At 46.2% G+C, this 26,330-nt stretch overlaps 1 protein-coding gene across 2 annotated transcripts in view; it reads left to right on the top strand.

The window, feature by feature from the left end:
- PCDH19 (protocadherin 19) overlaps positions 1–9,454 on the top strand; it is a 167,006-nt gene extending 157,552 nt beyond the window's left edge. Inside the window, exon 5 of one of the 2 annotated variants that reach the window (XM_084813819.1) lies at positions 1,440–9,454. In XM_084813819.1, coding sequence (XP_084669945.1) covers positions 1,440–2,032 — 593 coding nt within the window. In that variant the 3' untranslated portion in view covers positions 2,033–9,454. The remainder of the gene's footprint in view (positions 1–1,439) is intronic. The other variant, XM_084813821.1, reaches the window with a different exon arrangement.
- The last annotated feature ends 16,876 nt before the right edge of the window (positions 9,455–26,330 follow it).

The raw sequence follows: 26,330 nt of genomic DNA, 5'->3' as shown, positions 1-26,330 counted from the left end.
ATCCTCAGTTCTCTGGGCAATTCTACATTACCAATATAGGGCATTTTTATGCCGCTCTGTCCTTGGGATTGGCTTTTGATAAGGATGCTGATAATTATTTCTTGCAGATCCCTCCCTCAGCCCTTACAGCAAGGGTGTTGAACCTTTTACAGCCTGAGGACTGAATTCTGTTCTGGAGAAGTTCGTGGGGGCTGCATTCCATTGGTGGGTGGGACCAAAAACAAAAAGGGGTGTGGCCAGTGGCAAAAAAGGAGGGCAAAAATACCAGGAAATTTTAGCTTAAAGCTCTTACTGCCAGTAAGACCTTAGGAGAGGCATTTCAACCTTTTGGAATGGGGGGGGGGGAAATGCACAAAAGGCAGGAAACCACCAAACGACTGGCCGTTGGGCGGGGGGAAGGGGTATGGCCATTGATTGATTTCCATTTAATTTCCATTTAATTTCCATTGCTTTCCATTTGCTTTCCATTGCTTTCCATTTGCTTTCCATTGCTTTCAATTTAATTTTGATTGATTTCCATTCAATTTCCATTGCTTTCAATTTGCTCTCCATTGATTTCAATTTAATTTTGATTGATTTCCATTCAATTACCATTGATTTCCATTTAATTTCCATTGATTTCCATTTGACTTCCATTTGATTTCCATTTGATTTCCATTGGGGTTACAGTAGAATTGCAACCCCAAGGATTGTCTAATGACTGTTGAGCCAGTTGGTCTGTGGCAGGCGTCCTCAGCCTGATGCCCTCCAGATGTTTTGGACTGTAGCTCCTATCGTCCCTGGCCATTGCCCATGGTGGTTGGGGCTGATGGGAGTTACTGTCCAAAACATCTGGAAGGCACTAAGTTGATGTAGTTATGCCATCAAAGAACACCTGGTCTGTGGTGTAATTATGCCCTCAAAGACTAGTTAATTTATTGGAGCACAAGGTGTATTTCCAAAAAGCCCTTGATGAAACAGTAATGTAAGACCACACCAGGCACTGCTGCAGCTGGCTCAAATCATGCAAGCTGCTTGATTGTCTTCACTGAATGGCCACATTCCACCATTTACTACCACAAAGAAATATAATTCCTAGGGTTCCCTGGAGAAAGGGCATGGAGCTTAAGCCAGTTTAAGACTGTGGGGTGAATAGACCTTCTATTCCTTTCCAGGACCATCTCTGAAGGCAGAGACTCTTGCTGAAAGTAAGCACATCTGGGTCTTGTTAGTACCTAGATGGGAAACTGCTTGAGAACCCTGTGGACATGACCTTGATTTCCAGCATGGAAGTATTGTGGGATATATGTGCAATAAACATGTGATTTATTGATGTTGTGGGATCTTGTAGTTTCCTTTGGCAATAGGTCTTGGAACCGAACCTCTGCAAGTAAATGTTTTGGATCAGAATGCAACAGCTCATGAGATCATAAGCCCTTTTTTTTGTCTTCTCTCCATAGATCAGAGTGAAGGATTTCATTGCCGGGAAGAGTGTCGGATCCTTGGTCATTCAGACCGATGCTGGATGCCACGGAACCCTGTCCCCAGCCGAGCAAAGTCCCCCGAGCATGGAAGGAATGTCATGTCGCTCTCTATAGAAGCTACAACTGTGGATACAGAGCTTTATGAAGACTGTAGCACAAAGAGAACTTTTGCCACATTTGGCAAAGACGGGAGTGAACCCGTCCCTGAGGAGCGGGGCCCGGCCAACTTGAAAGGTAAAAGAACAGTGGATCCGCCCATCTGTAGCCCAAAGGTCAATGGTGCAGTCCGGGAGGCAGGGAACGGCTGTGAAGCTGTCAGTCCCATCAAATCACCCATCCACTTGAAGAGCCCCTTGTCTAGCAAACCATCAGTGTCCTACAACATAATGCACTGCCCGGCAAATCGTGACCTGGAGCCGTTTGTAAACAATGGCCCTTCGCGGCCCACAGAAGCGGAGCCAAGGGGTGCGGACAGCGAAAACGTAATGCATGAGATTAACCCTCTTCTGCAAGAATGTAGAGAGAAAGACTCACCTGGTGTGAAGAGGCTAAAAGACATAGTACTGTAAGCAGCACTGTGGTTGGGAAGAAACGACAGTCCCCGGACGTGTGTATTGTTTTGAACAGCTTACTGATGGTTTCACAAATTTGCTGTATTTAAGAGCTTTCCCTAAATGTATTGTTTATATTAAAAAAATGAAGCTATCGTTAATGTGACAATCCCACTTGGTTCAACAGGGGGCAGGGGTGTTTGTCGAAGCAAAACTAGCACAGCATGTCCATTTTTCCCATGGCAGGGGTGGTGGCCATTTGGTTGATGGAAGTATTATTGACAAAGTATTTTGCATTTATCTATTTTTGTAGCTCAAAAACTCTAATGTGAAATTCCATTCTTTATGAAGAATGGAATCTAAAAATAATTTAAACAACCCCATTCCACCCCACCCCACTCCACAACCACACACTCTTGGTTTAAGTACTCTCTTTTACTTACCTTGATATGCCCCCTAAGTTAGAACATGGGGTGTCCATTTTTCATGGTGCAACTGCAAACTGGGATTCTCCCAATCCAACAGCTCTGGTGCACTTGTGGGGGCTCTGATGTGTGACATGGGGACACCCCAGTACACGCAAGTTTGGAGATGTCAATGTGGCTCATCATCTCCACATGTATACCAGAGCCCCGTGGAGCTATGGTTTGTGGCCAGTGAGTTTTGTGTGACTTGCCATGTACCCAAGGCCTAATCCGTACTTTTAAGAAGTTGCTCTTTTGCTATGAACCACCCCTGCCTTTAGAGACCTTTTGCTGCCACATGCTTCTCTGTACTATTATCGTATTCGATATTGCAAATTCCTGTATGTCTAGTGATGGAAAAGGTTTTCAAGTTTATTGTTTCCTTTTCATGGGTGGGGGGATTGTTTTCTACAAACAAACAATCTAAAACTTGGGAAACTGCAAAATTTAGAGTCAGTCTTGTCACAGCTCCTTGTCATTCTGCCAGATTCTCCCACATTCTGTCTTTCTCCACTGCTGTGCAACATTTCTTCCCCAGGTCATTTAGGGGTTATTCTAGCATCTCATTTGCAGTTGTTCGACGTGCTGTGTTGAAATTTTTATGAGATCAATTTCCTTTCCCCCCTTCTTTTTCTTGCAGTCTCAAGGAACTATGTGGCATTATTTCTCCAAGACTATATATTGATTTCTATGTGTAGATCTTCCCTATTTTTAAAAAACTTATCTAGAACCTGGAATGATGGAATGATTTTGAGGCCCAATTAATGTGTGTTGCATGTCACAGGCAAAATCCGTACCTATGTAAGCATTCTATGAGCGTCCCATAACATTTAAATGCACTTAATTACTGCTTGCATTGTCCCATTTTTATGTAGCATTGACATGCCTTTGATCAGAAGCCCAGGTAGTTATACCACTGGCATCCTAATATTATATGAGACTTGGGCAATGAATGTGCTAAGTCCATTCACATGTGTCAGCCTGGTCTGCATACACAGGTAAGGGCTTTGTGACCCACATCACATATAAATGGGGCCTTGCTGTTGCAAGTTAGCTTTCTCCTTGGATGCATTAGTCTCAAATCAGTGTCTCCCAGTCTTAATCATGTGGGCACAGTTCAGATGGCCACCTACTTTCTCAGGATGGGGGATGAGTCATCTGAATGGTTTTATTTCAAGCATGTGCCACAATGGCATGCAGCAGGTTCACAATGGCTCCAGCAAAGGGGGCCTTTGCTCATGGCTATTGAAATATGTTCCCCGCTCCCAAATTATATCGAACTTGCACTTTAACCCTTAGCCCCCCTCCCCCAGAGGCTGACTCTTAAAGTGTGTAAGAAAATTGGTGGCCGCCCCTTCTAATTAGCATTCGTAGGAATCTCTTCTGGAAATGTCTCCTGTTTAGAAGCAAGCAAGTGCAGAGCAGCAACTCTTTCAGAAACACAATGGGGAACCTCCTTGGAAGGAAGGGAATCTCGTTTGGTCCCTGCATTGGCAATGACTGATCCAGTCACAGCTCCTGCAAGGACGTGGTACAATTATCTGCCCCACAGCAGAAGCTGATCGTATGAGGTTGGAGGAAGCCAGCACAGTTAGGCAAGTAGAGACACCACAGGGCAGCCTCCTCTGTGGGTGGTTACTCTTGTGGCATATTAGTGTGTTCCAGCACACCTCAATGTCACATTTTCTAAACTTTTCAGACAACCCATTTGTCCCATGCCAGACCAAGGGTGTGGGGGAGGAAGCAAACATCCAGAAGCAGAGCAGTTGTATGAACTATCCCCTTGTAAAAGTGAGCGCAAACATATGAGTCCACTCTCTGTGTCTGCATGCATGTGGATTTGTACATCCCCATTGGTTGGGTTTTTGAGAGCCGGTGTTTGTTCTGTTTTCTCTGCGCATTGTGAAAGTAGCAGAAGTAAGCAACAGAAAATGGACAGCAAAGAACAAGCAGACTGGCCAAGCAATTCTATGCATGTCTACACTTAAGTAAGATGCACTGTACTTAAATGGGGTGTTACTCCCTAGTAAGTATGCTGTAGGATTGCAGCCTAAGGGTGTGATCCTATGCATGTTTAGACAGAAAAACGTCCTACAACTCCCACATGCCCCAGCCAGCATGGCTTGTTGGGGCATGCTGGGAGTTGTAGGGCTTTTTCCTGACTAAATATGCATAGGATTGTGCCTTAAATCAAACAAGGGTGCAGATCCAAGTGAATGTACCTTCCATTCAAAGCAAACCTATTGGTGAACCTTTATTCCCCCCAGCACATAACTATTACCTATGTTGTTTGGCTCCAAACTATGCACGTATCTGAAATTTTGAGTTTGCCCCATCACACAGATAGGGTAACAAACTCCCCAGCCCTGTAAGAAACATTTTGGAAAAGAGGAGGGATAAATTCCATTGAATTGAATAGAATCTTGTTTTCTTCCCCACTGGATTTTTTTCCAGATGGTGCTGGAAACACGGGTTTGGCTATTGTGCCTGTTAGTAACCCTGCATGTGATAGGATTTTTCTGCCCTAGAACATACTTCTGAGAGTCCAGAGATCACTGGGAAGGAAATACATTGCTGTTTCAACACTTGCTCTGCCAATCAACGGAAAATAATGGTTTCTAGAGAAACAATCTTCCTGGATCTAACCAATCTTGATATAAAAAAAAACATTTTTAGTCACTTTTGATTTATTTAAATTAAAAAAATGGCTACAGGAAAACAGCCTCCAATCTTTATCGTCTTGGAAATCAAATAAGCTGGAGTAATTTCTTTTCTTTAGAAAAAAAGGTGGAGAAAATGGATAGGGCTCGGCGTTGTGCTTTTACATGCAGTTCTCTAATTTATAGACTGTCAGGGTGTTTTTATTTGGCTGGTAATTTGGAGTTTTCTTTAAAAAAGAAAAGAAAAAAATGTGTAATGGAATCAAGCCTGCTTTAATTGCTGCAGCGTATGACTAACTCTTTGAAACATGATTCATTGAGGGGCTTGATCTATGGATATAGCTGGAATAAAGAAACCCTCTGCATTTGGGACAGGGGTGGCTGTAGAGGTGTTGTATGGTTTACAAAAGTCAGGACCCTTGTGTTGGGACGCCATGATGTGGAAGCAGCGGGGGGGGGGGGGTCCATAATGTCCGAAGCAGCTCTGGAGTCTTACACTGAGATGATTGAAAGGCATTCATTCGGGAGGTAGACAACATGGACCAATGCTATGCAGGCAGGGCAGAGGTGGGCACCACACAACTTATGGGCTGCATTCACCACCTGTCCTTTTTTGTGGCCCCACCCCACCCCAAAAGTGCCGTTGCACCGTCAAGTTGCCACTGAGTTTCAGTGGTGCGTGGCATCGGTGAGAAAAAACACCCACATTCTCACTTTAAAACAAGGTGCACAGGGAGTGTGCACCTTGTTTTAATGTGAAGTTGAACTCCCTTGGGACTTCCCAGCAGCTTGATTTTGCTTTAAAACAAGCTGCGTCCTTGCCACATGCCATGAGTTAAAGTGAAAAAGCTCCTTCTTTCTTGCCACCAAATTGCCAGTGAAATTCAGCTGCACGTTTGGCAGTGATGGGGATGTGTGTGCAACCCCCAGTGGGTTCCAAGGGCTGGAAATAGGGCCTCTGGACCCTCCAAATTTGCTTCCCCCCCGGTGACAGAGTGGCAGAGCTCCTTTTGCCAACACTGCTGGACATTGCAGGGAAATTTCTGTGCGGGGCCTACAAATGTCCTGGAGGAGAAGGCTATCAATGGCTACTAGTCATGATGGCTATGTGCTACCTTCAGTACCAGAGGCAGTGAGCCTATGTACACCAGTTGCTGGGGAACATGGGTGGGAGGGTGCTGTTGCATTCATGTCCTGCTTATGGGTTCCTGGTTGACAGCTGATTGGCCACTGTGTGAACAGAATGGTGGACTAGATGGAGCCTTGGTCTGATCCAGCAGGGCTCTTATGTTCTTAAAATTCTTCTTCCTCCTTAAATTGGATTTCTTCCATTTTGAGGGTGCTAGGATGAAAAGATGCTGGCCCCAATCCAGCTCAGTGCAGGCCTAGTGATATGCTTCCTGTGGCGTGTGCCTGCCCGTGCATAAAAGATGGATGCCTCTGACCATGCCAATAACATGTTGGGAAGGAGGCTACCTACCCATGAACAAGCGAATGGTGCCATCAAACGGCACCAACTGTCTTGATAGTGGTCACACTCACACTTACAGTTTAGTGACACGAACCATGCACGTACATTCACACACTCCAGTTTAGCCACTTTAGGAACATCAGGTGTTTAAACCATTAGAGCATCTAGCCTGGAACTGAAGACACTGACTGGCAGCAGTGTCTCTCCAGGGTTTCAGGCAGCAGTTTTTCCAGCTCTACCTGGAGATGCCGGGGATAGAACCTGGGAGCTTCTGCATGCAAAGCAGGGGCTCTACCACTGAGCCAGAGCCCCCTCCCTTTTTCGCATGTGCTAAGCTTATAGGAAGCTGCCTTATACCGAGTCAGACAATTAATCCATATAGCTCAGTACCATGTACACCAGGAGTGGGCGGAAGGTAGATCGGGAGCTACTTTCGGGTGATTTGCAGTTGATGGGCAATAATTTTCATTTCCCCCTCCCAGTTCATTTCATTCATTATATTTTCTGTACTGTCCAATAGCCAAAGCTCATCAAAATTAAGACCCTAAAATACGACATGATACAATGTAATACAAAACCTTTCATATTCAACAGTCAAAAACAGTTTAAAAGAGCTGAAAACAACAGTAAAATACCTGGACCCGATAAAACAACTAACATTAAAAAGCCCCATCATAGGCCATCAAATGCCTGAGAGTAGAGGACAGTCTTAACCTGGTGCCAAGAAGATGATAATGTCAGCGACAGGCAGATCTCACTGGGGAGAGGATTTCATCATAATTCCTGACTCCCAATTGTTAAAAAAATTAGCGGCAGCAAAATGACTCCCTGTCACCACCTTGAATTATACTGCTACAATGAAGAAAGCTCAGGGTAACCAGAAGGGGATTTATGGAAGGACTGGGCGTTCTGCTTAGTTCTGGTACTCAAAAGAAATTCTTGGCCTCAGAACACTTTCATCGTAAGCGTATGTCTTGTGCACCAGGCTCCAGATGGTGGACCTTGGAGTTCTAGTTAAAAAAAAACCCTGAACATCCCAAAGCAGATCTTGCAAGCTTGAAGTTTGCCCAGTCCTAGCATACACTGACTGGCAGCAGCCCTCCAAGGCTTCAGGGAGGGGTCTTTTTCAGCCTTCCCTGGAAATGGCTGGGATGTTTTGCATGCAACTCATATGCTTTACTGCTGAGCTACAGTCCTTGGCATGGAAGCTCTCCAGCAGCAAGGGCTTCTTCATTTCAATGGAGGACACAGATTTCTGGGCAAATTCTTTGGAAATGAATGGGCCAGTTTACACATGTAAGGGCTGCCTGTGACCTCTGAAGAGTGTGTACAGCCTGAACCATCTATCATTGGCTTGATGAAAGACAGGATTACAAATGTTTCTTTCATCGCTCTGTAATTTCAATTCAGGAAAGCCATTTTAACATGCTAGGTCTCCTTCCCTCCTCCTCCTCCAAAATGTTTCCTCCTGTCAATCTTCCTTTGCTTACCTTTTGAATTGGTTTAGTATTTTTCTGTCAGGTATAATAAGGATTTGATTTCCAGCAATGCTTTCTATGCACGGTTGTAATTTAATCAATGCCTATTCTCTGAATATCTGGCTCCAAAGATACCGATAACAGGAGTGAATTTACAGGTTGCTCATTTTAGAAAAAATGAAAACCCATCTTTGCCTTGATTTGCCAGACCAGTCTTTGGGCAGTCCCTTTCATGAGTCAAATGAGATGTCTTCCTCCCAGGGAAATCCATTTTTGTTGTTGTCATTGTTGCTTGAATGAAATTGACAAAGGGAGTAGTGTGGAAAGGGCTGGTAAAAGATGATTCATGGTTGGGATGAACATGAGCATTTTACTGTATTGTCAAGATGAGGCTGTTGCCATTCCCCTTGTTTTATTGTGACGCTGGAAATGGCCTGTGATCATACACATTGTGCAGAAGTGAATTACGTTTTGCTTTTTAATTTTTTTTCCAAATAGGAAACAAGTTGTAAAGAACATGCAGTCCAATTGATATTTGAAATTACTCTTGGAGAGGAAAAGAAAAGAACCTAATCACAAATGGAAACTTCATTTGTTGATCAATGGGGAAAACTGATTATCATGTTGGTACAGCTGCCTTTGCAGCTTTAGATAATTGTTGATCCAACGTAGAAGTTACGTTCACTTTAGCGAAGGAACCCAGCAACATTTTCACTGTGGCATTGGTGAAAACGGATTTTGTTACTGGCATCAGCTGACGTTCAGCTGATTCAAGCTGGGAGCTTGTAATCTTTATGACAAAGAGCTGACCTGGCGCTAGCTTCTCTTTTTCAGCGGTGGATGCCACCTGGCGCAAATCAAAGGTTAAGGTCTAAAGTTGCGGAAATATTTGAAGTCCTACAGCAAAGGAGAACAAGAGACACATCATGATGCCATTGACACTGTGCTGCCCGCCGAACAGAGGAAAGATTTCAGCGGGTCTTGGGTACACGCGGCTTCCTCACAGTGTCTCTGTTGCTGATAATAACGAAGAACAAAACTTGTATATGCTGATATATATGTTATGTACATTTTCACAGTGATTGAATCATTGTAAACAGGGAAAAATGGGGGCGGGGGAAAGAATCACCATGCTGTCTATTTTATGAAAATGATAAAGCAGCTTTATTAAATTATTACAACTCTGTTTCAAAAGAATGGTGTACCTGACACGTTGTTTCTCCTTTTTTTTTCTTAAACAAAACAAACAAAAAATTGATGCAAACTTTGTTTTCCCCACTTTGATGTGATTTTTATTTCTCTGCTTCAAGGATCTATTGCATTTTAGTATTAAAGGCAATTATTGAATAAAAATGGAAAATAAGTGTTTGGTTAAATATGCCTATGTGGGTTTGCTTGTCAACTGAAATAGGTTTGTGTCTGTAGTTTTTATCAACAGCCGTTTTCGGAGAGACAGCCCCAGTGCTGCTGCACATCCTCCTCCATTCATTACAGTGGGACTTGAGTAGGTACATTAATATATGTTACCAGTGTCTTCCAACCTCACACCTAAATGCATGTATGGAATCCTATGTTCCTCCTTAGGAACATAGGAAGCTTCCCTATATCAAGTGAGACCATTGGTCCATGTAGTTCAGTTTTGTCTATACTGACTGGCAGCAACTCCCAAGGTTTCACGCAAGAGTCTTTTCCAGCCCTACCTAGAGATGCTGTGGATTGAACCTGTGACCTTCTTTGTGCCAAGCATGTGCTCTACTGTTGATCTGCAGCTCTTTACCTGATCACAGGAACCTTCTTTATACCAAGTCAGACCACTATATCTAGCTTAAGTGTCCACAACAATGGGTAATGGCTCTCCAGATTGGGGTCTTTCTCAGCCCTCCCTGGAGACACTGTGAATTGAACCTGGGACTTTCTGCGTGCAAAGTATGTGCTTTACCCCTGAGTTATGGCCCTTCCTCTATATCAGGGTGGATAACGTGTGGCCCTCCAGATGTTGTTGGTTTGCGACTCCCATTAGCCTTAGCCAGCATAGCCAGTGGTGAGGGATGATGGGAGTTGCAGTCCAATAACATGCTGCCCACTTCTGCCCTACATGAATACTCATGCAAATCCACTTCCTTGGTTAAACAAATGGGCTCAGCTTTTACAAGAGCGGGGAAGGTCTTCCAAGTAAATCAGCTGGTTGAGGCTTCTGTTGACCCCCTGCCCCCAGAAACCATACCTTTTTCTCCTTCTGCTCCTGCACCTTTCTGCTTTTACCATCTGCCAACAGTTTTGCATGTGTAATCTCCCAAAGTTAATCCCCAACATCTTCAGTTAAAGGACCTTGGGTATCAGAGCTTGGAAAGAACATTGTCTGAGACATGGGAGACCTGCTGCCAGCAGAAGAGATAGTACTGGAATAGATGGAGTGATGGCTTGGCTCATGATGTGGCAATGCAATCACTGACACAGTTTCAGAGTTTGTTTTTGCAATGAAACATCAAAAAGCTCACATGCAAGATGGCAGAGGGTGGAAACTGAAGGAGGGTCAAATATTTGACCAGGCTGATATGGACCAATTTGGTGTAGGCTAAATTGCTTCAGGACTGTATAACACATTTCAGCGTTCTCCAGTGTTATGTCTTGCAGAAGCTCTTAAATCCAATCTGTCTAGCTATACCAACCTTTCCACAGCATCCTCTTGAATTGAACTCCCACAAACCAAATGAAAAAAAAAAAGTTGAAGGCTTTACAGCCCTTCTGAAAAGCAAGCAAAAGAGGAATAATTCCTTCATGCCCAAGGGAGGTTGTTCTACAGCTTGGGGGCCACTGTTGTAAATGCTCTGCATCAAGTGGGAGATGTTCCTGTTGATGATCAACAGGAACATCTGCCACTTGAAGCAGGGCCTGTTTTGAGGAATGAAGAATGTGATGTAAGAGGAACCTAGCAGGAAGGTTGATCTGGAGCAGGGGTGAGGAATGTGTGGCCCTCCAGATGTTGTTGGACTCCTAACTCCCACCAGCCCTAGCTAGCATAGCCAATGGTGATGGATTATGGGAGCTGCAATCCGACACCATCTGAAGGGCCATGTGTCCCCCACCCCTGACAAACAGAGTTCAGTTGCATAAGGTTTGTTGGTCTTTTAGGGCTTTCTAGATCAAAATTAACAACATGATGCAGGGCCTGTTGGTTTGACCTATTTTGGTTTAAATGCTGTGTGGTACACAGGAATGATGGGAGCTTTGCCTAAGAGACAGTATATGTTAGGGTGAGGACAAGTACATGGAAGAGAGGACGAAGATCACAAAGAGGAGTTGGGTTGGAGAGGAAGTTGGTATGGTGAGGCTCAGCTGGGTCAAGAAAGGCTTGGATAAAGCAGTGGTAGAACTGAAGCAACATTCCACAAAATCTCGGAAATTCTGCAACATTTCCTGCCAAATTCGACTGCAAATCCCAGAATTAAAATCTGCCTGAATGAATGCGGTTTCTTTCCTACTTGCTGAATTCTTTCACAAGTCATCTATGAGATGGTGTCAAAGACTGCAGTCAGCACTTGACAGTATCTGATGGATGACTTGCCCAAGAATTTAGATGAAACGTCAAATGACAACTACTGCCAAATGTTGACCGCTGCAGCACAAATGGCAAATGCTGAATATAATACAGTGCAGAGCTGAATATTCACACCTCCAGACCATATCCACCATCAAAAATCATACAGAAGAATTTGGGGGAAGGTGTGGAGGAGGGATCAGTGAAAAGATTGTGGCCTTTTCACACAGCCATTCCAGGCTACAGCAGCTACAGGGAAAAGCCAGGCCATACTAGCTGTGTCATAGTACTATGCTCGTGTTCCAGTCTGGATCTGTGCAGATATGTAGCTATTCAAGAATCTGCAATGGCAAGACAAAAGCTAACTTTGGAGAGAATCCTTCACAGATGCTTCAAGACAAGGCTTTTACTGCCTTATTCATGGAGATTTATGAGAGGTCCAGACATCATCATCTTCCATTTATAACCCACATTTCCCTGCCATTTCTTCCACCTAGGTATGCTGCAGAAATTCAAGACTGACTAAAATGAGCTCGGATGTCTAAGAATCCAACTTGCAGAACCCGCTGTGGACCAACCTCTGCAGGTTGCACAGACTCCACGGATTTTCAGATTTATTATTTTTTTTACTTTCCCCAAATTGACACATATTTATTGGTAGGAAAAAATGCAAGTTTCTGCTGAGACTGGTAAATATACATGGGGAAAAGTTGAATGGAATGGGGGACAATATGCTAAATGTTACTATTATGGTAAACCATGTACATTGTTGCAAATCCTCTTATGGAAGTATTTGCATATTTTTCTGCATGATGGAAAAAAATCGCATCTGTCTGTGAGCGGACGGCAGAACAAAAGGCGCCTGACAATCTGTGAAACACAGACAGAGTGGATTTTACATAGCCTGTACATCCCTATTTCCACCTTTTTCCTTACCAAAGAAAATCTATTAAAGAGGGAAAGACTGAAAAATTGCACAACGCCTTTGGATTAGTAGCATTAATAGCCACCCACCTGAAAGCATTGTCCTCTTGCCATATCACAGGGATTCGGCATGGGCTGGGATTTTCTTGCAGCCATAAGCTGAAAGAGTTGAGAGGGCAAAGAGGTGTAGTGCTTTGGAAGAGAGGACTGGATGCTTGAAGTTGACACAGGGGTGGAAGAGAAGGGTGAGGACTAGAAGACTTGATGTTGACATGGGGAAGAAGAGGGGAGTGATGTGGGCATGGCAGAGTGAGAGAAAAATGAACGTAGTACAGAGGGGAAGATGCAGGAGGCAAAGGCTGTAGAAGCGATCAGAGCAGCCTTTCCCAACCTGGTGCCCCCAGATGTTTTTGACTTCGACTCCTGTCAGCCCCAGACAGTATGGCCAAAGGTCAGGAATGCTAGGAGTTGTAATCCAAAACATCTGGAGGGCCCCAGGTTGGAGAAGGTTGGATTAGTGCACCCTGAGGATCAGCATGCCCAATGCACACTGCAATGGCCAATGCAATGCCCAATGCAATCCAAACATGGCCAGCTGCCCTACCTCTAGAAGGAGAAGAGATGATGTATCCCCTTCCATTGGCCTGCTGGGACCAATTGCTCTTATTAGCAGCCAGTTACCTTGCAGCTGGCAGGGCAAGAGGGAGATTCACTGAGTTAATAATCCTGTATCTGGGCTGGGCCACTTCAGACATCAGATGTTGCTCCTACAAAAACATATTTTGCACACAGAAAACTAACACATCAAGGAGAAGGCTCTCCCTGACATGCTAGCTTTCTTCATGGTGAGATTGGGCTGGGGGATGGAAGAGGGGGAAGAGTTGGTATGGTGTAGCATTCAGTTATGTGAGCTGCCAGCTACAGTCTGAAGTGGTCCATTCCAGACACAGGTTGGCCAACCACAGTGAGAACAAGGCCAGAGAGAATGGCCAGCTGGGACCAACTACCACTCAGATCCTGAGGTCCTACAACAGGGTTCATCTGCAGCCATAGCGGGGGAAGGCCCATAGTTCAGCAGAAGAGTATAGGGTGCACAGCTCAGTGGCAGAGCCCCTGCTTTGCATGCAGAAGGTCCTAGGTTCGATCCCTGGCATCCCCAGGTAAGGCTGGAAAAATTCCTGCCTGAAACTCTGGAGAGCTGCTGCCAGTTGACAATAGTGGGCTAGATGGGCCCATGGCCCAACTCAGTACAAGGCAATTTTATATGCTGAAATTGCAGAAGCCACCTAGGAAAAGGAGAAGGGGAGATGACGAGACCCCCTTCCACCAGCTCTGGTGACCAACCTGTTACATCTTTTTTGTGTCCACCATCTTGCATCTCTATTTTGAAAAAGAAAGTCAGGATATACTTATTGTATTTAAAACACAAGGAAACAAACAGAATAGCATCCTGTTCCTTTTGCATTTCCTCAGTATCGAATGGAAGTGATGTGACTGAGGCAGGTCAGGCTGGCAATCTCCAAAAGCTTGTTTGCCCAGAATCATCGCATTCCGCCTGCTACGAAGCCCCCCTGTTTGCCATCAGCACAGAGCTGTCTGAAATGTCAGGGTGGTGATATCTTTTCCCCTCCCGCTTTCCTGGCCAGCTGTCGACAGCCTTGTGTCTCTTCTGGCGTACTTCACGTCTTAAAACCATGGCACTTTGATGATAATCATGTTGGTATTGAAGTTTGCATAAATAACAGGCCTGGGGGATGCAACATAGCTGAGATGGGTGATTTATAGACCTCCACAAATAAAAGAATTCTGGAGTCACACTCTGGCCAGGAGTAGTGTGCTAAATGTTATTTCTTTCAAGGGCAGCGGCCACATAAACAACAAGGGCTTGATCCGGATGCTGGAATCGAGGCAGCTCAGCTCCACTGTAACCAAGTGAGTGATGCTGATTTGTGCCGGCGTAGGACTGTAGCTGTGGCTTCTAATGGGCTTGTGATCTATACACTGTGTACCAAGCACATCCACAGCTCAGTAGCGCGTAGCAACACAGTCAATGTTTACTGGAAAATCTTTAGATTTCATATTTTCAATTACATCCTCAGATACATCAAGATTCTACAAGGTGCTGGGGCATGTGTAAAATCAAAGCGTACTCTGCCGACACGGTTGCAAAGGAACAATTTCAGTTTTGGATTCTATGGATGGCTGTTTCACAAGGGGTACTCCTGAGCTAGAGATCCAAAGGCAGGCATCCGAACTGCCGCAGCACCAAATCAAGGAAGGCTGCAGGGGCTGGTTCTGTCTTTATACGTTCCACCGGTAGAGGCTGGTGGCTCTGATTTCAGTGGGGCTGTGAATTCATTCTGGGTTTCAGTCAGAACCAGCCAGAACTCTGAAGGAGCTATCCCAGGCACTGAATCCTATCCACAAAATAGCTTTGGCGCTTTTGATAGCTCCTTAGAGTTCTGGCTGGTTCTGACCGAAACCCAGAGTGGATTCACTGACCCCATCACAATTGAAGCTACCAGCCTCCGCTGTTTTCCATGCTTTGAATAAAACATCAGGTGATGATTTTTGCAAGTCACTTTTGCAACTCATTGCTTGATGTTGCAGTCATTTTATTTATAATATTTGCATCCCATTTTCAGTCCTTGGCCTGCACCCGTTGTGGATGCTGGAGCAAGGAGCCCGAGATAATGGGCTCAAAGGAAGCTGTAACCCCAGCAAAAATCCAGAGGAGACTGAAGACCTTATATACACACTGCCAGATCCTCTGCTGTGGGCCGGCCCTACCATTAGGCAGAGTGAGGCGGTCGCTTCAGGCAGCAGAATGCTGGGATGTGGCAGCAAGGTGTTAGAGGAGAGAACTGCTGGCTACATGGCTTGCTCTGTGCCCCCTAAGCAGGTCTGCTGCCTTCAGGTACAGTGGAGGACACTGTCCCATCTCCAGTATTCAGGTAAGATTCAATTGCCAGTCCAGTCAGCTTTTGTACATGGAATTGGAGGGGGAGCCATCTTGTTCTTTGATTCAGGCAGTAAAATGTCTTGGGACAGCCTTGTCTTAGCTGATTCAAGGCTCTCAGCTTTTCTCTCCTCCTGAATAGACTCTTCCCCCCCAGTAGCTCTCTCCTCCTGAGTAGACCCCTGACAATAGAGCCTTCTAGCAGCCAAACAAGTGTTCCAGTGGTTCGGAGTTTCCTACCAGTTCTGCCGCCGCCTTTGCTCTGGAGACCTGCGCGATGAGGGTGGAGAGTCAGGCAACGAGGCAGGGCTCAGGATAGGCTCAAAGGGGTTATGGGAGCCCCTGATGAGGCATTCGTGTGATTGAGCTGGTCGGGCTGCAGGTTCCTCCAAGTTATCCATGGGACTGGGGCCTTTCTGCAGAATCCCGACCCTATTTATTTATTCATTCATTTATATTTGTTTACAACATTTGTGTACCACTCCACATCTAAAACAGATACCAGAGCGATGAACATAAAAGGTAAAGTAATAAAAAGATAAAAAGAATTAAGACAGCATATTACAATTGTTGTTGTTTTTTAAACAGAATACCAATAAAAACTGTGGCTGGTCACTTAAGGGATGCTTCCTGGAAAAGAGTTGTTTTCAGGAGGTGCTAGAAGCTGCACAGTGTTGGTGCCTGCCTGACCTCCAGGGGCAGGGAGTTCCAAAGAAAGGAGGGCCACCACACTGAAGGCTCTTCTCTGGGTGGATTCCAGCTGGGCCATGGGCCCATGTGGAACCACCAGGAGCATGCCCTCTGATGACCTCAGTGATTGGGCAGGTTGGTAAAGGAGAAGGTGCTCTCTCAGGAATCCTGGCCCCAAGTTGTTTAGGGCTTTGTACAGTAGTAGCAAAACCTTAAACCTGGCCCAATAGCGAATAGAAGCCAGTGCAGTTCCCTCAGCAAAGGAGTTCAATGCTGGAAAGCGGCATCTCCTGACAACAGCCGAGCTGCTGCATTCTGCAGTAGCTCCAGCTTCTGGGCCAGCCTCATGGGCCACCCCACATGGAGTCCATTGCAATAATCCAGTCTTGAGGTACCAACACCTGTAGAACTGTGGCCAAGCTATCCCTGTCCAGGAGAAGCCATAGTTGGTGAACCAGCTGAAGCTGATAAAAGGCACTCTGAGCTGCAATGGCCACTTGGGCCTCCAGTGACAATGATGGATCTAGGAGTACCTCCAAACCCTCTTCCTCTGAAGAGGTGTCTCTGGGGCCTGGGTGAGGCGGCATCCTGACACTTCCATCATGGAACTCAAGGTGGCTTAGAATGGGGTCTCCCATCCAGGCACTGACCACAGCCAGACCAGCTTAGCTTCAGCAAGGCGGGTGCACCGTGTGTCTTCAGACCACAAACCACGAGGAACATGCAGATGCTGAACCAGTCATTGGCCTTCCATGTTTTAATTCATGCAAGCCACAGAGAGAACTTTCACCTCATATGCAATGCGCCACCTCACTGGGGTTGATCCATAGATTTGGCTCCCTGTCATCCAGCAATGGAGCACAGAGAAGTTAAGGGATCTAAATTTTAATTTCAGTGGTTATATATGTATCCCCTTCTCTCCAGGGCCTCAAGTGGCATATATGGTCTTCCCCCTCCCAATTCGTCCTCAGTACAACCCTGTGAGGTAGAAGGACAAAGAGTCTTCTGGCACCTGAGAGACTAACACAAAAAAAGAAGTGTGGACTTCAAAGACTAACACATTCATGGTGGCATGAATGAACCAGGATGGGCAATTCGTGGCCCTCCATATGTCTGGGCCAACAGCTTCCATCATCCCTCACCATCGGCTATGCTGGCTAGGGCTGCTGGGGGTTGTCAGCCAAAATATTTGGAGGGCCACAAGTTGCCCACCCCGGCATACACTCTCGTGGATTAGAGTCCCCTTCACCAGGTGCGTCCTACTTGTCAGGGATGGGGAAGATGCAGCGCATGGGCCTCAGTGTGCTTGCTTTTGTTTGTTTTTACATCCAGGGAAGCACATACACACACACACGCAACCCCCCCACCTCTCTGACACTCATGGGATTTGCACATTTGCTTAGGCCAGAGTCATTGGCATGCACAGCCTCCCAACGAAATTCCGATCGTGAGCTAGGAAGACTCTGACTCTTCATATGCTTGGGGTGAGTGTGTTTGCCTGCCTGCTTTCCTTCCGGCAAACCAAATGTGTCAGCAAAATGCTCTGGGCCCGAACGGCCTTGATTTATCCCCCCCTCCCCCCAACACACTCGCACACACCCTTCTTTTTCAGGCGAGGTTCACAGTGCAGCGGGCAAATGGCTTGTTATAACCAGATTCCACTCAGCTGCTGGCCTGTGGGACCAAGTGACAACCCCCGTCGATGCCCCCATCCCATTCCTAAGCAGCTGGCCTGGAGCCTGGGGAAGGAAAGGGTCACAGGTCTTAATTGGAAACTAAACCAGGCTGAGGGAGAGATGCCCAACCCCCCCACCCTCTCCACAGTGGAAAATTGGGAATGATGGCTGTGCCTCAGTCAAAAGGGTACTCGGTGGATGCCTCTACTTGCTCATATTGATATGGCCTCTTACATCAGGGGTGTTTTGCCATGGCCTAAAACTGCAGAGGCAAAGGGAAACTTGTGTCCTGGAGAGGTGGAGGTCCATACATTTCAGGTGAAATGTGCCTCTCAGGTGAAATGTGCCTTTCAGGTGCTCCAGGTGCATTGCACAACTGTCTTCAGAGACATTCCCAGCAAGCTAGGATGGCCAGGTGGTCCTCTCTTTCAAGGACCACCCCTCTCTTCCAAAGGCTACCAGAAGACAGGACATCTGTTTGAAGATGCCCTCTCTTGGAAGGGCTGCCCAGTCCAAGTCTGGTTTAAAGATAGAGCCAGAAGAAGGGAGAGCAACAGGGGCCTTGAAGTTGCCCATCAACAGTTAGAACTGTGGCAGGCCCATGGATCACCTACCCATAGTCTCCCCCACTATGGTGAGAAGTATTGCATTTCTCTTTAAATTACAGTTCCTGTTTCTATAAATTGGCACCTATACATATAAATTAGCATATGCAAGTGTTATGCAGATTGGTGCCTTCTTTTGTCCCCTTTTTTGGAAATGCGTAAGGGCCCCCTCTATGCTCCAATCCCTGCAAGTGTCAGGACCCCATCTGACCCAGACCCTGGAGAAATCTTGGGACTCCATGGAGAACCCCTCTCTGATGAAGACCAGGAGGAACCTGCAGCCACCCACAGGCAGCCTGCGGAGCCCCATCACAGGGATGCCTCATCCGCCCCACTCCCCAGTAACTCCTCTGAGCCCATCCTGCACCCTGCCTCAATCACTGATTCTCCCCCTTTGTTCCCCCCAGCCCTCAAGATCAAAGGCAGCAGCGGACATGGCGGGAAGCCCAGAGTTGCTGTGGGAGCACCCATTTGGCTGCCAAAAGGCTCTATTGTCAAGGGTGTACTTGGGAGGGGAGGGAGAAGATCCAGCTGCAAGCAATGATTCAGGAAGAGGAGAGGCTGGCCATGAGTATATAAGCTCTCAGTTTCCCCTGGACCTTTGCTGGGTTAGCAGCTCCCTTTAAGCCATTATCTCTGGCTCCTTGCAGTTTGGCCTTGCACATGGAACTGGGCCAGAGAAGACCTCTGTCAGAATTCCTGCCTACTGAGTACCAATAGGATGCTATAGAATACCAGGGTTGTCCATTGACAAAACTTTAACAGGTCTAATCAGAACATGACCCTCTTAGCTGGCTGCAGCAATGAGAAGATGCAAAGGGGAGTCCAGCTTGGCCATTTTTTTCCTTTTGCTATTAGTACATTTATTATTATTTCTCCTCCACCCCTACTGAAGATAAGGGTGCAGAACATTAAAATGTGTGTAGATTAGTGAAGTGACTCCTGCTAAATGGGTCTTAGGGAATGCAGGGATCACTGAGAAACGGGGCCAGAACTCTAAAGGAAATACTCAAGGTGCTGAACCTGTTTTGGGGATACTTCCTTTAGAGTTCTGGCTGGTTCTGACTAAAACTCAGAATAGATTTACAAACCCCCTGAAATTGGAGCCACTGGCCTCCACTGGAGAAATTCAAGTTGCAACTTTGTCCCAGTCAGCTCAAGCTATTTGGTTGCCCTTCCACAACTCTTGTTGCCCTATTTTGCTAGACCAGGCGTGTTGAGCCTCTTTCAGCCTAAGGGCGAATTCTATTTCAAAGATGCTCTCAGGTATCACATCCCAGTCATAGGTGGAGTCAAATGAAAAAGGGGCAGGACCAAAACACAAAAATAACAGCTTATCAAAGCTCTTCCTGCCTGTAAATACCTTTGGAGAAGCATTTCAACCTTTTAGAATGGGGAAAAACTGCATAAAAGCCAAGAAGCCACCCAAATATCTGCAGTTGGGGGAAAGGGGATTGGGCCAGGAAAAGGAGGGGGTTTGGCCCTCTGGGGAACCACTGGCAGGCAGGATTTGGCCTCCAGGCCTGAGGTTCTGTACCACTGTGCTAGATGAACATGATCGTTGGAAGGGTTCCTGATTATCCTGGAACCTCTGGAATTCTGTCACCCTAGGAAGAATCCTGTACTTCCCATTGCATTGATTCAACCTTGGGCTGGAACTGGGATTGTTATCTTTCATCTGGAGCTGCTTCAGGAAGGATGTTTGCCTGGGTTTTGCCCTCTTGTGTCTTAAGACAGAAACGCCTGTGGAGCTTCACTTAATTCTCGAGGTCTCCACTTTACACCAATCAGCAGTCAAACCCAATCCTGAACTCTGAGATCCTCCTTGCTAGACCCGGTTTGAGGAGGAGGAGGCAGCCACCTACCCTGCCCATCAGACAGAATGAATGCATTCAAGTCATCTCATTGAGGTGATCGGGGAGAGAAGATCTGCAGAGCTTTGAAGGTGAAGATGCAAAGCCAGGACTGGATGCAGCTGAAAGTCCAGAGCTGCAAGAGGAGAAAGTCAGAGCTGCCATGGAGAAAGATTGTTTCAAGCCAGAGACTTGTAGATTGACCCTATCAGCAGAAGTAACTAATGGCTTGGCAATTAAGGATTAGAAATAGAGTACATATGCATCACTCTGCCTCTTGGGGCCATGCTCTGGTAGCCAGAGCTGATGGAAACGTGTAGAATTTTTAAAGTAGCAATGGATGTGGAACATCGCTTGTTGTTGTTCAGTCGTTCAGTCGTGTCCGACTCTTCGTGACCCCATGGACCATAGCACGCCAGGCCTTCCTGTCCTGCGCTCTCTCCTGGAGTGTGCTCAAGTTCATATTCATTGCATCGGTGATGCTATCTAGCCATCTCATCCTCTGCCGTCCCCTTCTCCTTTTGCCTTCAGTCTTTCCCAGCATCAGGGTCTTTTCCAGTGACTTTTCTCTTCGCATTTGGTGGCCAAAATATTTGAGCTTCAGCTTCAGTATCTGTCCTTCCAATGAGCACTCAGGGTTGATTTCCTTTAGGATGGACTAGTATCTTGGAATTGGAAAGCTACTCTTTTTAGGATTTCTCATACGTGTGTTTCTACCCTAGAGGAGCAAAGCACCCTCAGAACAAGGGGAAGGGGCCTGCCATAGCTTTCTCAGTGAAATAAAGCCATGAAGATAGTTGCCTAGTCGCCAAGTGCCAACATTCCACTCTGGGCATGTAACCACTAGGGATGTATGCAAATTTCATTTTTGCTCACAAAAATTGCAACCCTGAATGAATTGCAAGCACGCATCCACCAAAAATGTTTGTAAATCACCACATATGTGCTCATGTTTGATTTGTGCAACTTTTCCAGTCCAATTTGTGCAAATTTTCCCCATAGACTGAATCAGCTCTGCTTTAGTCTATAGAGAAAATGTGCGTGAATTTCACATTTGATTGCTGATCGATTTGCACAATTTTCCCATTGGTGCAGAGCACGCAGCAATCACAAACGGGAACAGGAATCTGACACAAACTGAATCCTGGCAGTCTCAAACATTGCTTGCTCACCCATTCCTAGTAACCATTTGGCAAACCAGCCAACTGCAGCCTCCTACAAAGTGCAGGGCCATCCACAGGTGTGAGGGGACCCTTGGCAAAGTGCCCTTTAGTGGTAAGGACATAGGCTGCCCTGGGAGCGGGAGCAAAGTGGCCATTTCCCAGAATGTCTTGGTGTGACACTTTGTTAAGGGGCAGTGTGAAATTAAGACGGCCACCAGCCACTGCCATCCCAAGTGACTTCATCTATACACTACGGAATCCTAAAGGCCAAATATCACTTGAAAACGAGCAAGATTAGGACGTTTTAGGCTTCCTTAGCAGTTTGCTGCCCCAAATTGGCAGCCCACAGGTCATTTTTCTCTGGTGTCTCATGGAGTGCAGACTGTTGGGGGAATGGTACAGGGAGTGTGAAAATGGCCCCTGGATCCCCTGATATCACTCACTCCTTATCTATAGTAATTATTCAGGGCTTCATTTGCACCAGAGCTGGATCACTGGGTTGCAACTGGGGATGCTGGAGAAATTCGAGAAGGACTAAAATGAGATCAGATTTCTAAGAATCCACCCTGCGGAATCTGCTGCAGACTGACTCCTTCAGACCATGCGGCATCTGTGGATATTTGGACTTTTTTTTACTTTCCTGAAATTTACGCATATTTATTTGTAGAAAAATACAGACCTTTAGGTAGTAACCTATGGCTGTGAGAGCTGGACCATAAGGAAGGCTGAGCGAAGGAAGATAGATGCTTTTGAACTGCGGTGCTGGAGGAAAATTCTGAGAGTGCCTTGGACTGCAAGAAGATCAAACCAGTCCATACTCCAGGAAATCAAGCCAGACTGCTCACTTGAGGGAAGGATCTTAAAGGCAAAACTGAAGTACTTTGGCCACATCATGAGAAGACAGGACACCCTGGAGAAGATGTTGATGCTAGGGAAAGTGGAAGGCAAAAGGAAGAGGGGCCGACGAAGGGCGAGATGGATGGAGGATATTCTGGAGGTGACGGACTCGACCTTGGGGGAGCTGGGGGTGGCGACGGCCGACAGGAAGCTCTGGCGTGGGCTGGTCCATGAAGTCACGAAGAGTCGGAAGCGACTGACCGAATAAACAACAGCAAAAACGTACTAAGGTAAATTATGTAAATTGTCACAAACTCTCTTACATAATTATTTGTGTATTTTTCTATATGACAATTTTTTTTTTGGATTGGAGTGGATTTTACACAGTCCGTACATCCCTAGTTGCAACCTGGCAGGCCTAACTCAACACTTGCACATATTATGGAAGTCTAGATAAAACAGCCCGTCAGCACAGTGCAGAGTGCCTTTCCCTCACCACTGAGTAACAGCAGACAGTCCCCACAAACAGGAATTCAGGAGGAAGGCTTCCAGATCAAAGGACGGTTTTCCTAAACAGATTTCCTAAGAGCTGATAGGTAGGCAGGTAGGTCTCTTTTGGTAGGCATTAAGCATTAGGCATGTGCAGCTAAAATGGCTGACACTGCTAAACAGGCCTTATGTTTGTGACTATTGCCTTTTCTTACAGCTTCTCTGCCATGTTGCCAAGCAACCCCTTTACCCCTTCCCCCCAAAGCTGGTGACGCAGAAGCCTTGGGTTCTCCTAAGTGTTATTAACATAACTCTATATATAAAAGGGTAGGGGGAATCAGAAACCATTCCTGTACCAAGTAACAGACCCTGTTAGACCTGTTGTTTTTGTTTCTTATGTTTAAACTGGCCTTCTCCTCTTCAGAGGTGGTTCAACCTTCTCCTAATAAAAATAGTAGGCATTGAGTTCAAAATTATTCTATTGACTTGTAAGCCCTCATGAGGAATAGGTCTAGCATACATCTTTGACCTTCTCCTGCCATATGGCTCGGCTCTCCCCTAGAGATCCAGAGGAAGATTTTATAGGTAGCACCAGGCACTGAGCAGAATGCAGGAGCAAAGCTTTTCAGATTTTTTTTTTTTTTTTTGGCAGCCAGCATTTTGCTATTGCTGAACGGTTTTGCTGTTGCCCTCAGGAGCTCTGAACCCACGCGGCAATTATTTAACAGCAATCTCCCGACGTTTTTCTTGAGGAAAAGCTTTTAAGCATGATTGGTGATGGGGTTAATATTGTTTGCCATGTGTCTCTATTTTTTATCTGTATTAATGGAATGCGCCCGGAGTGGGGTTTTCTGCGATGGTGCTCAGAAAATGTGGCTTTTGAACGACTGAGCGCATCACCACATCCCACTGCTGGGTCTTTAATGTACTCTTGCAGAACTAGTTGTCCCCCCTCAACAAACACAGACTCAGCTGTTCCATGCTGCCATGCAATTCACAGCTACCTGGTATCGCAGCTTCCATTGAAATCAACTCATATGTCATTGTTTCATTTGTTTGGATTTCTTGCCTGCTATTGCTTACCTTGTTTGGGCTGCAGTGGCTTAGTGGTTAAGACGCTGAACTGCAGCCTGGAAGGTCGGCAGGACAGCAGTTCGAGACCCGAGTGCCGCGTGACGGAGTGAGCTCCCATCTTCAGTCCCAGCTCCTGCCAACCTAGCAGTTCAAAAGCAAGAAATTGCAAGTAGATAAATAGGTACCGCTTCAGCGGGAAAGGTAACAGCGTTCCGTACACCTCAGTGTTCAGTCATGCCGGCCACATGACCACGGAAGCATCTTCGGACAGTGCTGGCTCTTCGGCTTAGAAATGGAGATGAAGCGCCACACCCTAGAGTCGGACACGACTGGTTGGGGACACCTTTACCTTTTTATTGCTTACCTCAGTCCAGTCCTGTATTGGAATGGGCCTTCTATCTTGCTGTAGATCTGGGATGAGCAACCTTTATTTGGCCAAGGGCTGCATTCCTTGCGGAAAATCTGTGGGGGACTGGGACATGTCGGTGGTGGGCAGGGCCAAAGCCACGGTGGTGGGAAGGGCCAGACCAAAAGTGGGTGGGTCACCCCTTTTATCTTCCTTTCTGCCTCCCTCTCCCTCTTTGTGGACTGCCAGAGAATGGAGAGATTGCCCTTTCCAGAGAACTGGACTGAGCACATGCTTTTGAAATTAGTCCAAGGTCTGCAAGTTGCCCACCCCAGCTCTAGATAATGAGAAACTTTGGGGCAGCACTGGACAACTATTCCCTGGGATGACTTTTTTATTTAAAGAGATTATCTTTGCACAGGGATCTTGCTGTTGCTGCCATTGCCACCCTCCTCCTTCCCCAGGGGAGGGGAACAGCAGTGCTCAAATTACAGGGGAAAGCTAGAAGGGTCCTTAGTTACGTCTAGAAGACCACAGTGACACCTCTCCCCTGTCTTAGATTTATCACAACCCCTGGAATCTCCAGTTAAAAACATCTCAGGGAGCAGCGGACAGGAAAGATGTTCTCTGCCTAAGGTCCAGAAGAGCTGCTGCCAGGCAGAGTAGATATCAATGGGCTAGATGGACAGTAGAAGGGTATAGGGGCCATAGCTAAGTGGCAGAGCACCTGCATACAGGTTCGATCTCCAGCATCTCCAAGTAAGGTAGATAAAACTCCTGCCTGAAAGGATTCAGAATCGGAGCTGTCAGACATCTCAAGGCACTTGGACTCATCCCTGACACCATCATCCACCCCATAACTGCACCAGTTCAGAGTGTGCACAGCCTCTCCCAATTCAGGTGTCACAGAGAAATAGAGTTGGATGTCATCACCATACTGGTGACATCTTGCCCCAAACCTCCTAATGACTGCTCTCAATGTTAAATAACATTGGGGACAAAATTGTGCCTGTGGCACCCCATAATATATTTATTTATTTATTTATTTATTTATTTCATTTCTATACCGCCCAATAGCCGAAGCTCTCTGGGCAGTTCACAAAAACTAAAACCAAACAACACACAATAAAACAATTTAAAATATATAGAACATTAAAACCACAATATAACAATACAACCACAATAAAACCTAGCAGCAGTACAGGAGTTTAAAATACAGATTTAAAACAGCAAAGATAAAAATTTAGAAAGCTAAAATGCCTGGGAAAATAAAAAGGTCTTCACCTGGCGCCGAAAGGAGTACAATGTAGGCGCCAGGCGAACCTCACTAGGGAGCTCATTCCAGAGCCGGGGTGCCACAACAGAAAAAGCCCTCCTCCTAGTAGCCACCTGCCTTACTTCCTTCGGCAGGGGCTCACGGAGAAGGGCCGCTGATGATGATCTTAAGGTCCGGGCAGGCACATATGGGAGGAGGCGATCCTTCAGGTAACCTGGCCCCAAGCCGTTAAGGGCTTTGAATGTTAACACCAGCACTTTGAATCGGGCCCGGAAATGGACTGGCAGCCAGTGCAGCTGGAAAAGTACTGGCGTAATATGAGCTCGCAGGCCAGTTCCTGTTAACAATCTTGCTACCCTATTTTGGACCAGCTGAAGTTTCCGGACCGTTTTCAAATGCAGCCCCACGTATAACGCATTGCAGTAATCCAGATGAGAAGTTATCAGAGCATGGATAACTGTAGCTAGGCTATCTCTGTCCAGATAAGGGCGTAGTTGGTATACCAGCCTAAGCTGATAAAAAGTGCTCCATGCCACTGAGTTCACCTGTGCCTCAAGTGACAGTTCTGGATCCAAGAGCACCCCCAAACTACGAACCTGATCCTTTAGGGGGAGTGCAACCCCCTCAATAATTCAACTTCCAGGGACTGAGGCACAGTCACCCAGCATTATTCCCTGGAATCAACCCCATAAGTGTCAGGAGTGCCCTAGCTGCCTCTTGCAGTCCCCTCCAATAGCCAACTCAGGACTCAGACGACAAGGATTCTTTCCAAGGCTTTATTCCTTTATTACTTTATGACTCTTTCAGATACTA

This window comes from Heloderma suspectum, chromosome 9 (genome assembly GCF_057233095.1).
Source record: "Heloderma suspectum isolate Gila_16-S chromosome 9, 16-S_ref, whole genome shotgun sequence".
In the NCBI taxonomy this organism is placed as follows: Eukaryota; Metazoa; Chordata; class Lepidosauria; order Squamata; family Helodermatidae; genus Heloderma; species Heloderma suspectum.
This window is presented reverse-complemented; position numbering and strand designations above follow the sequence as displayed.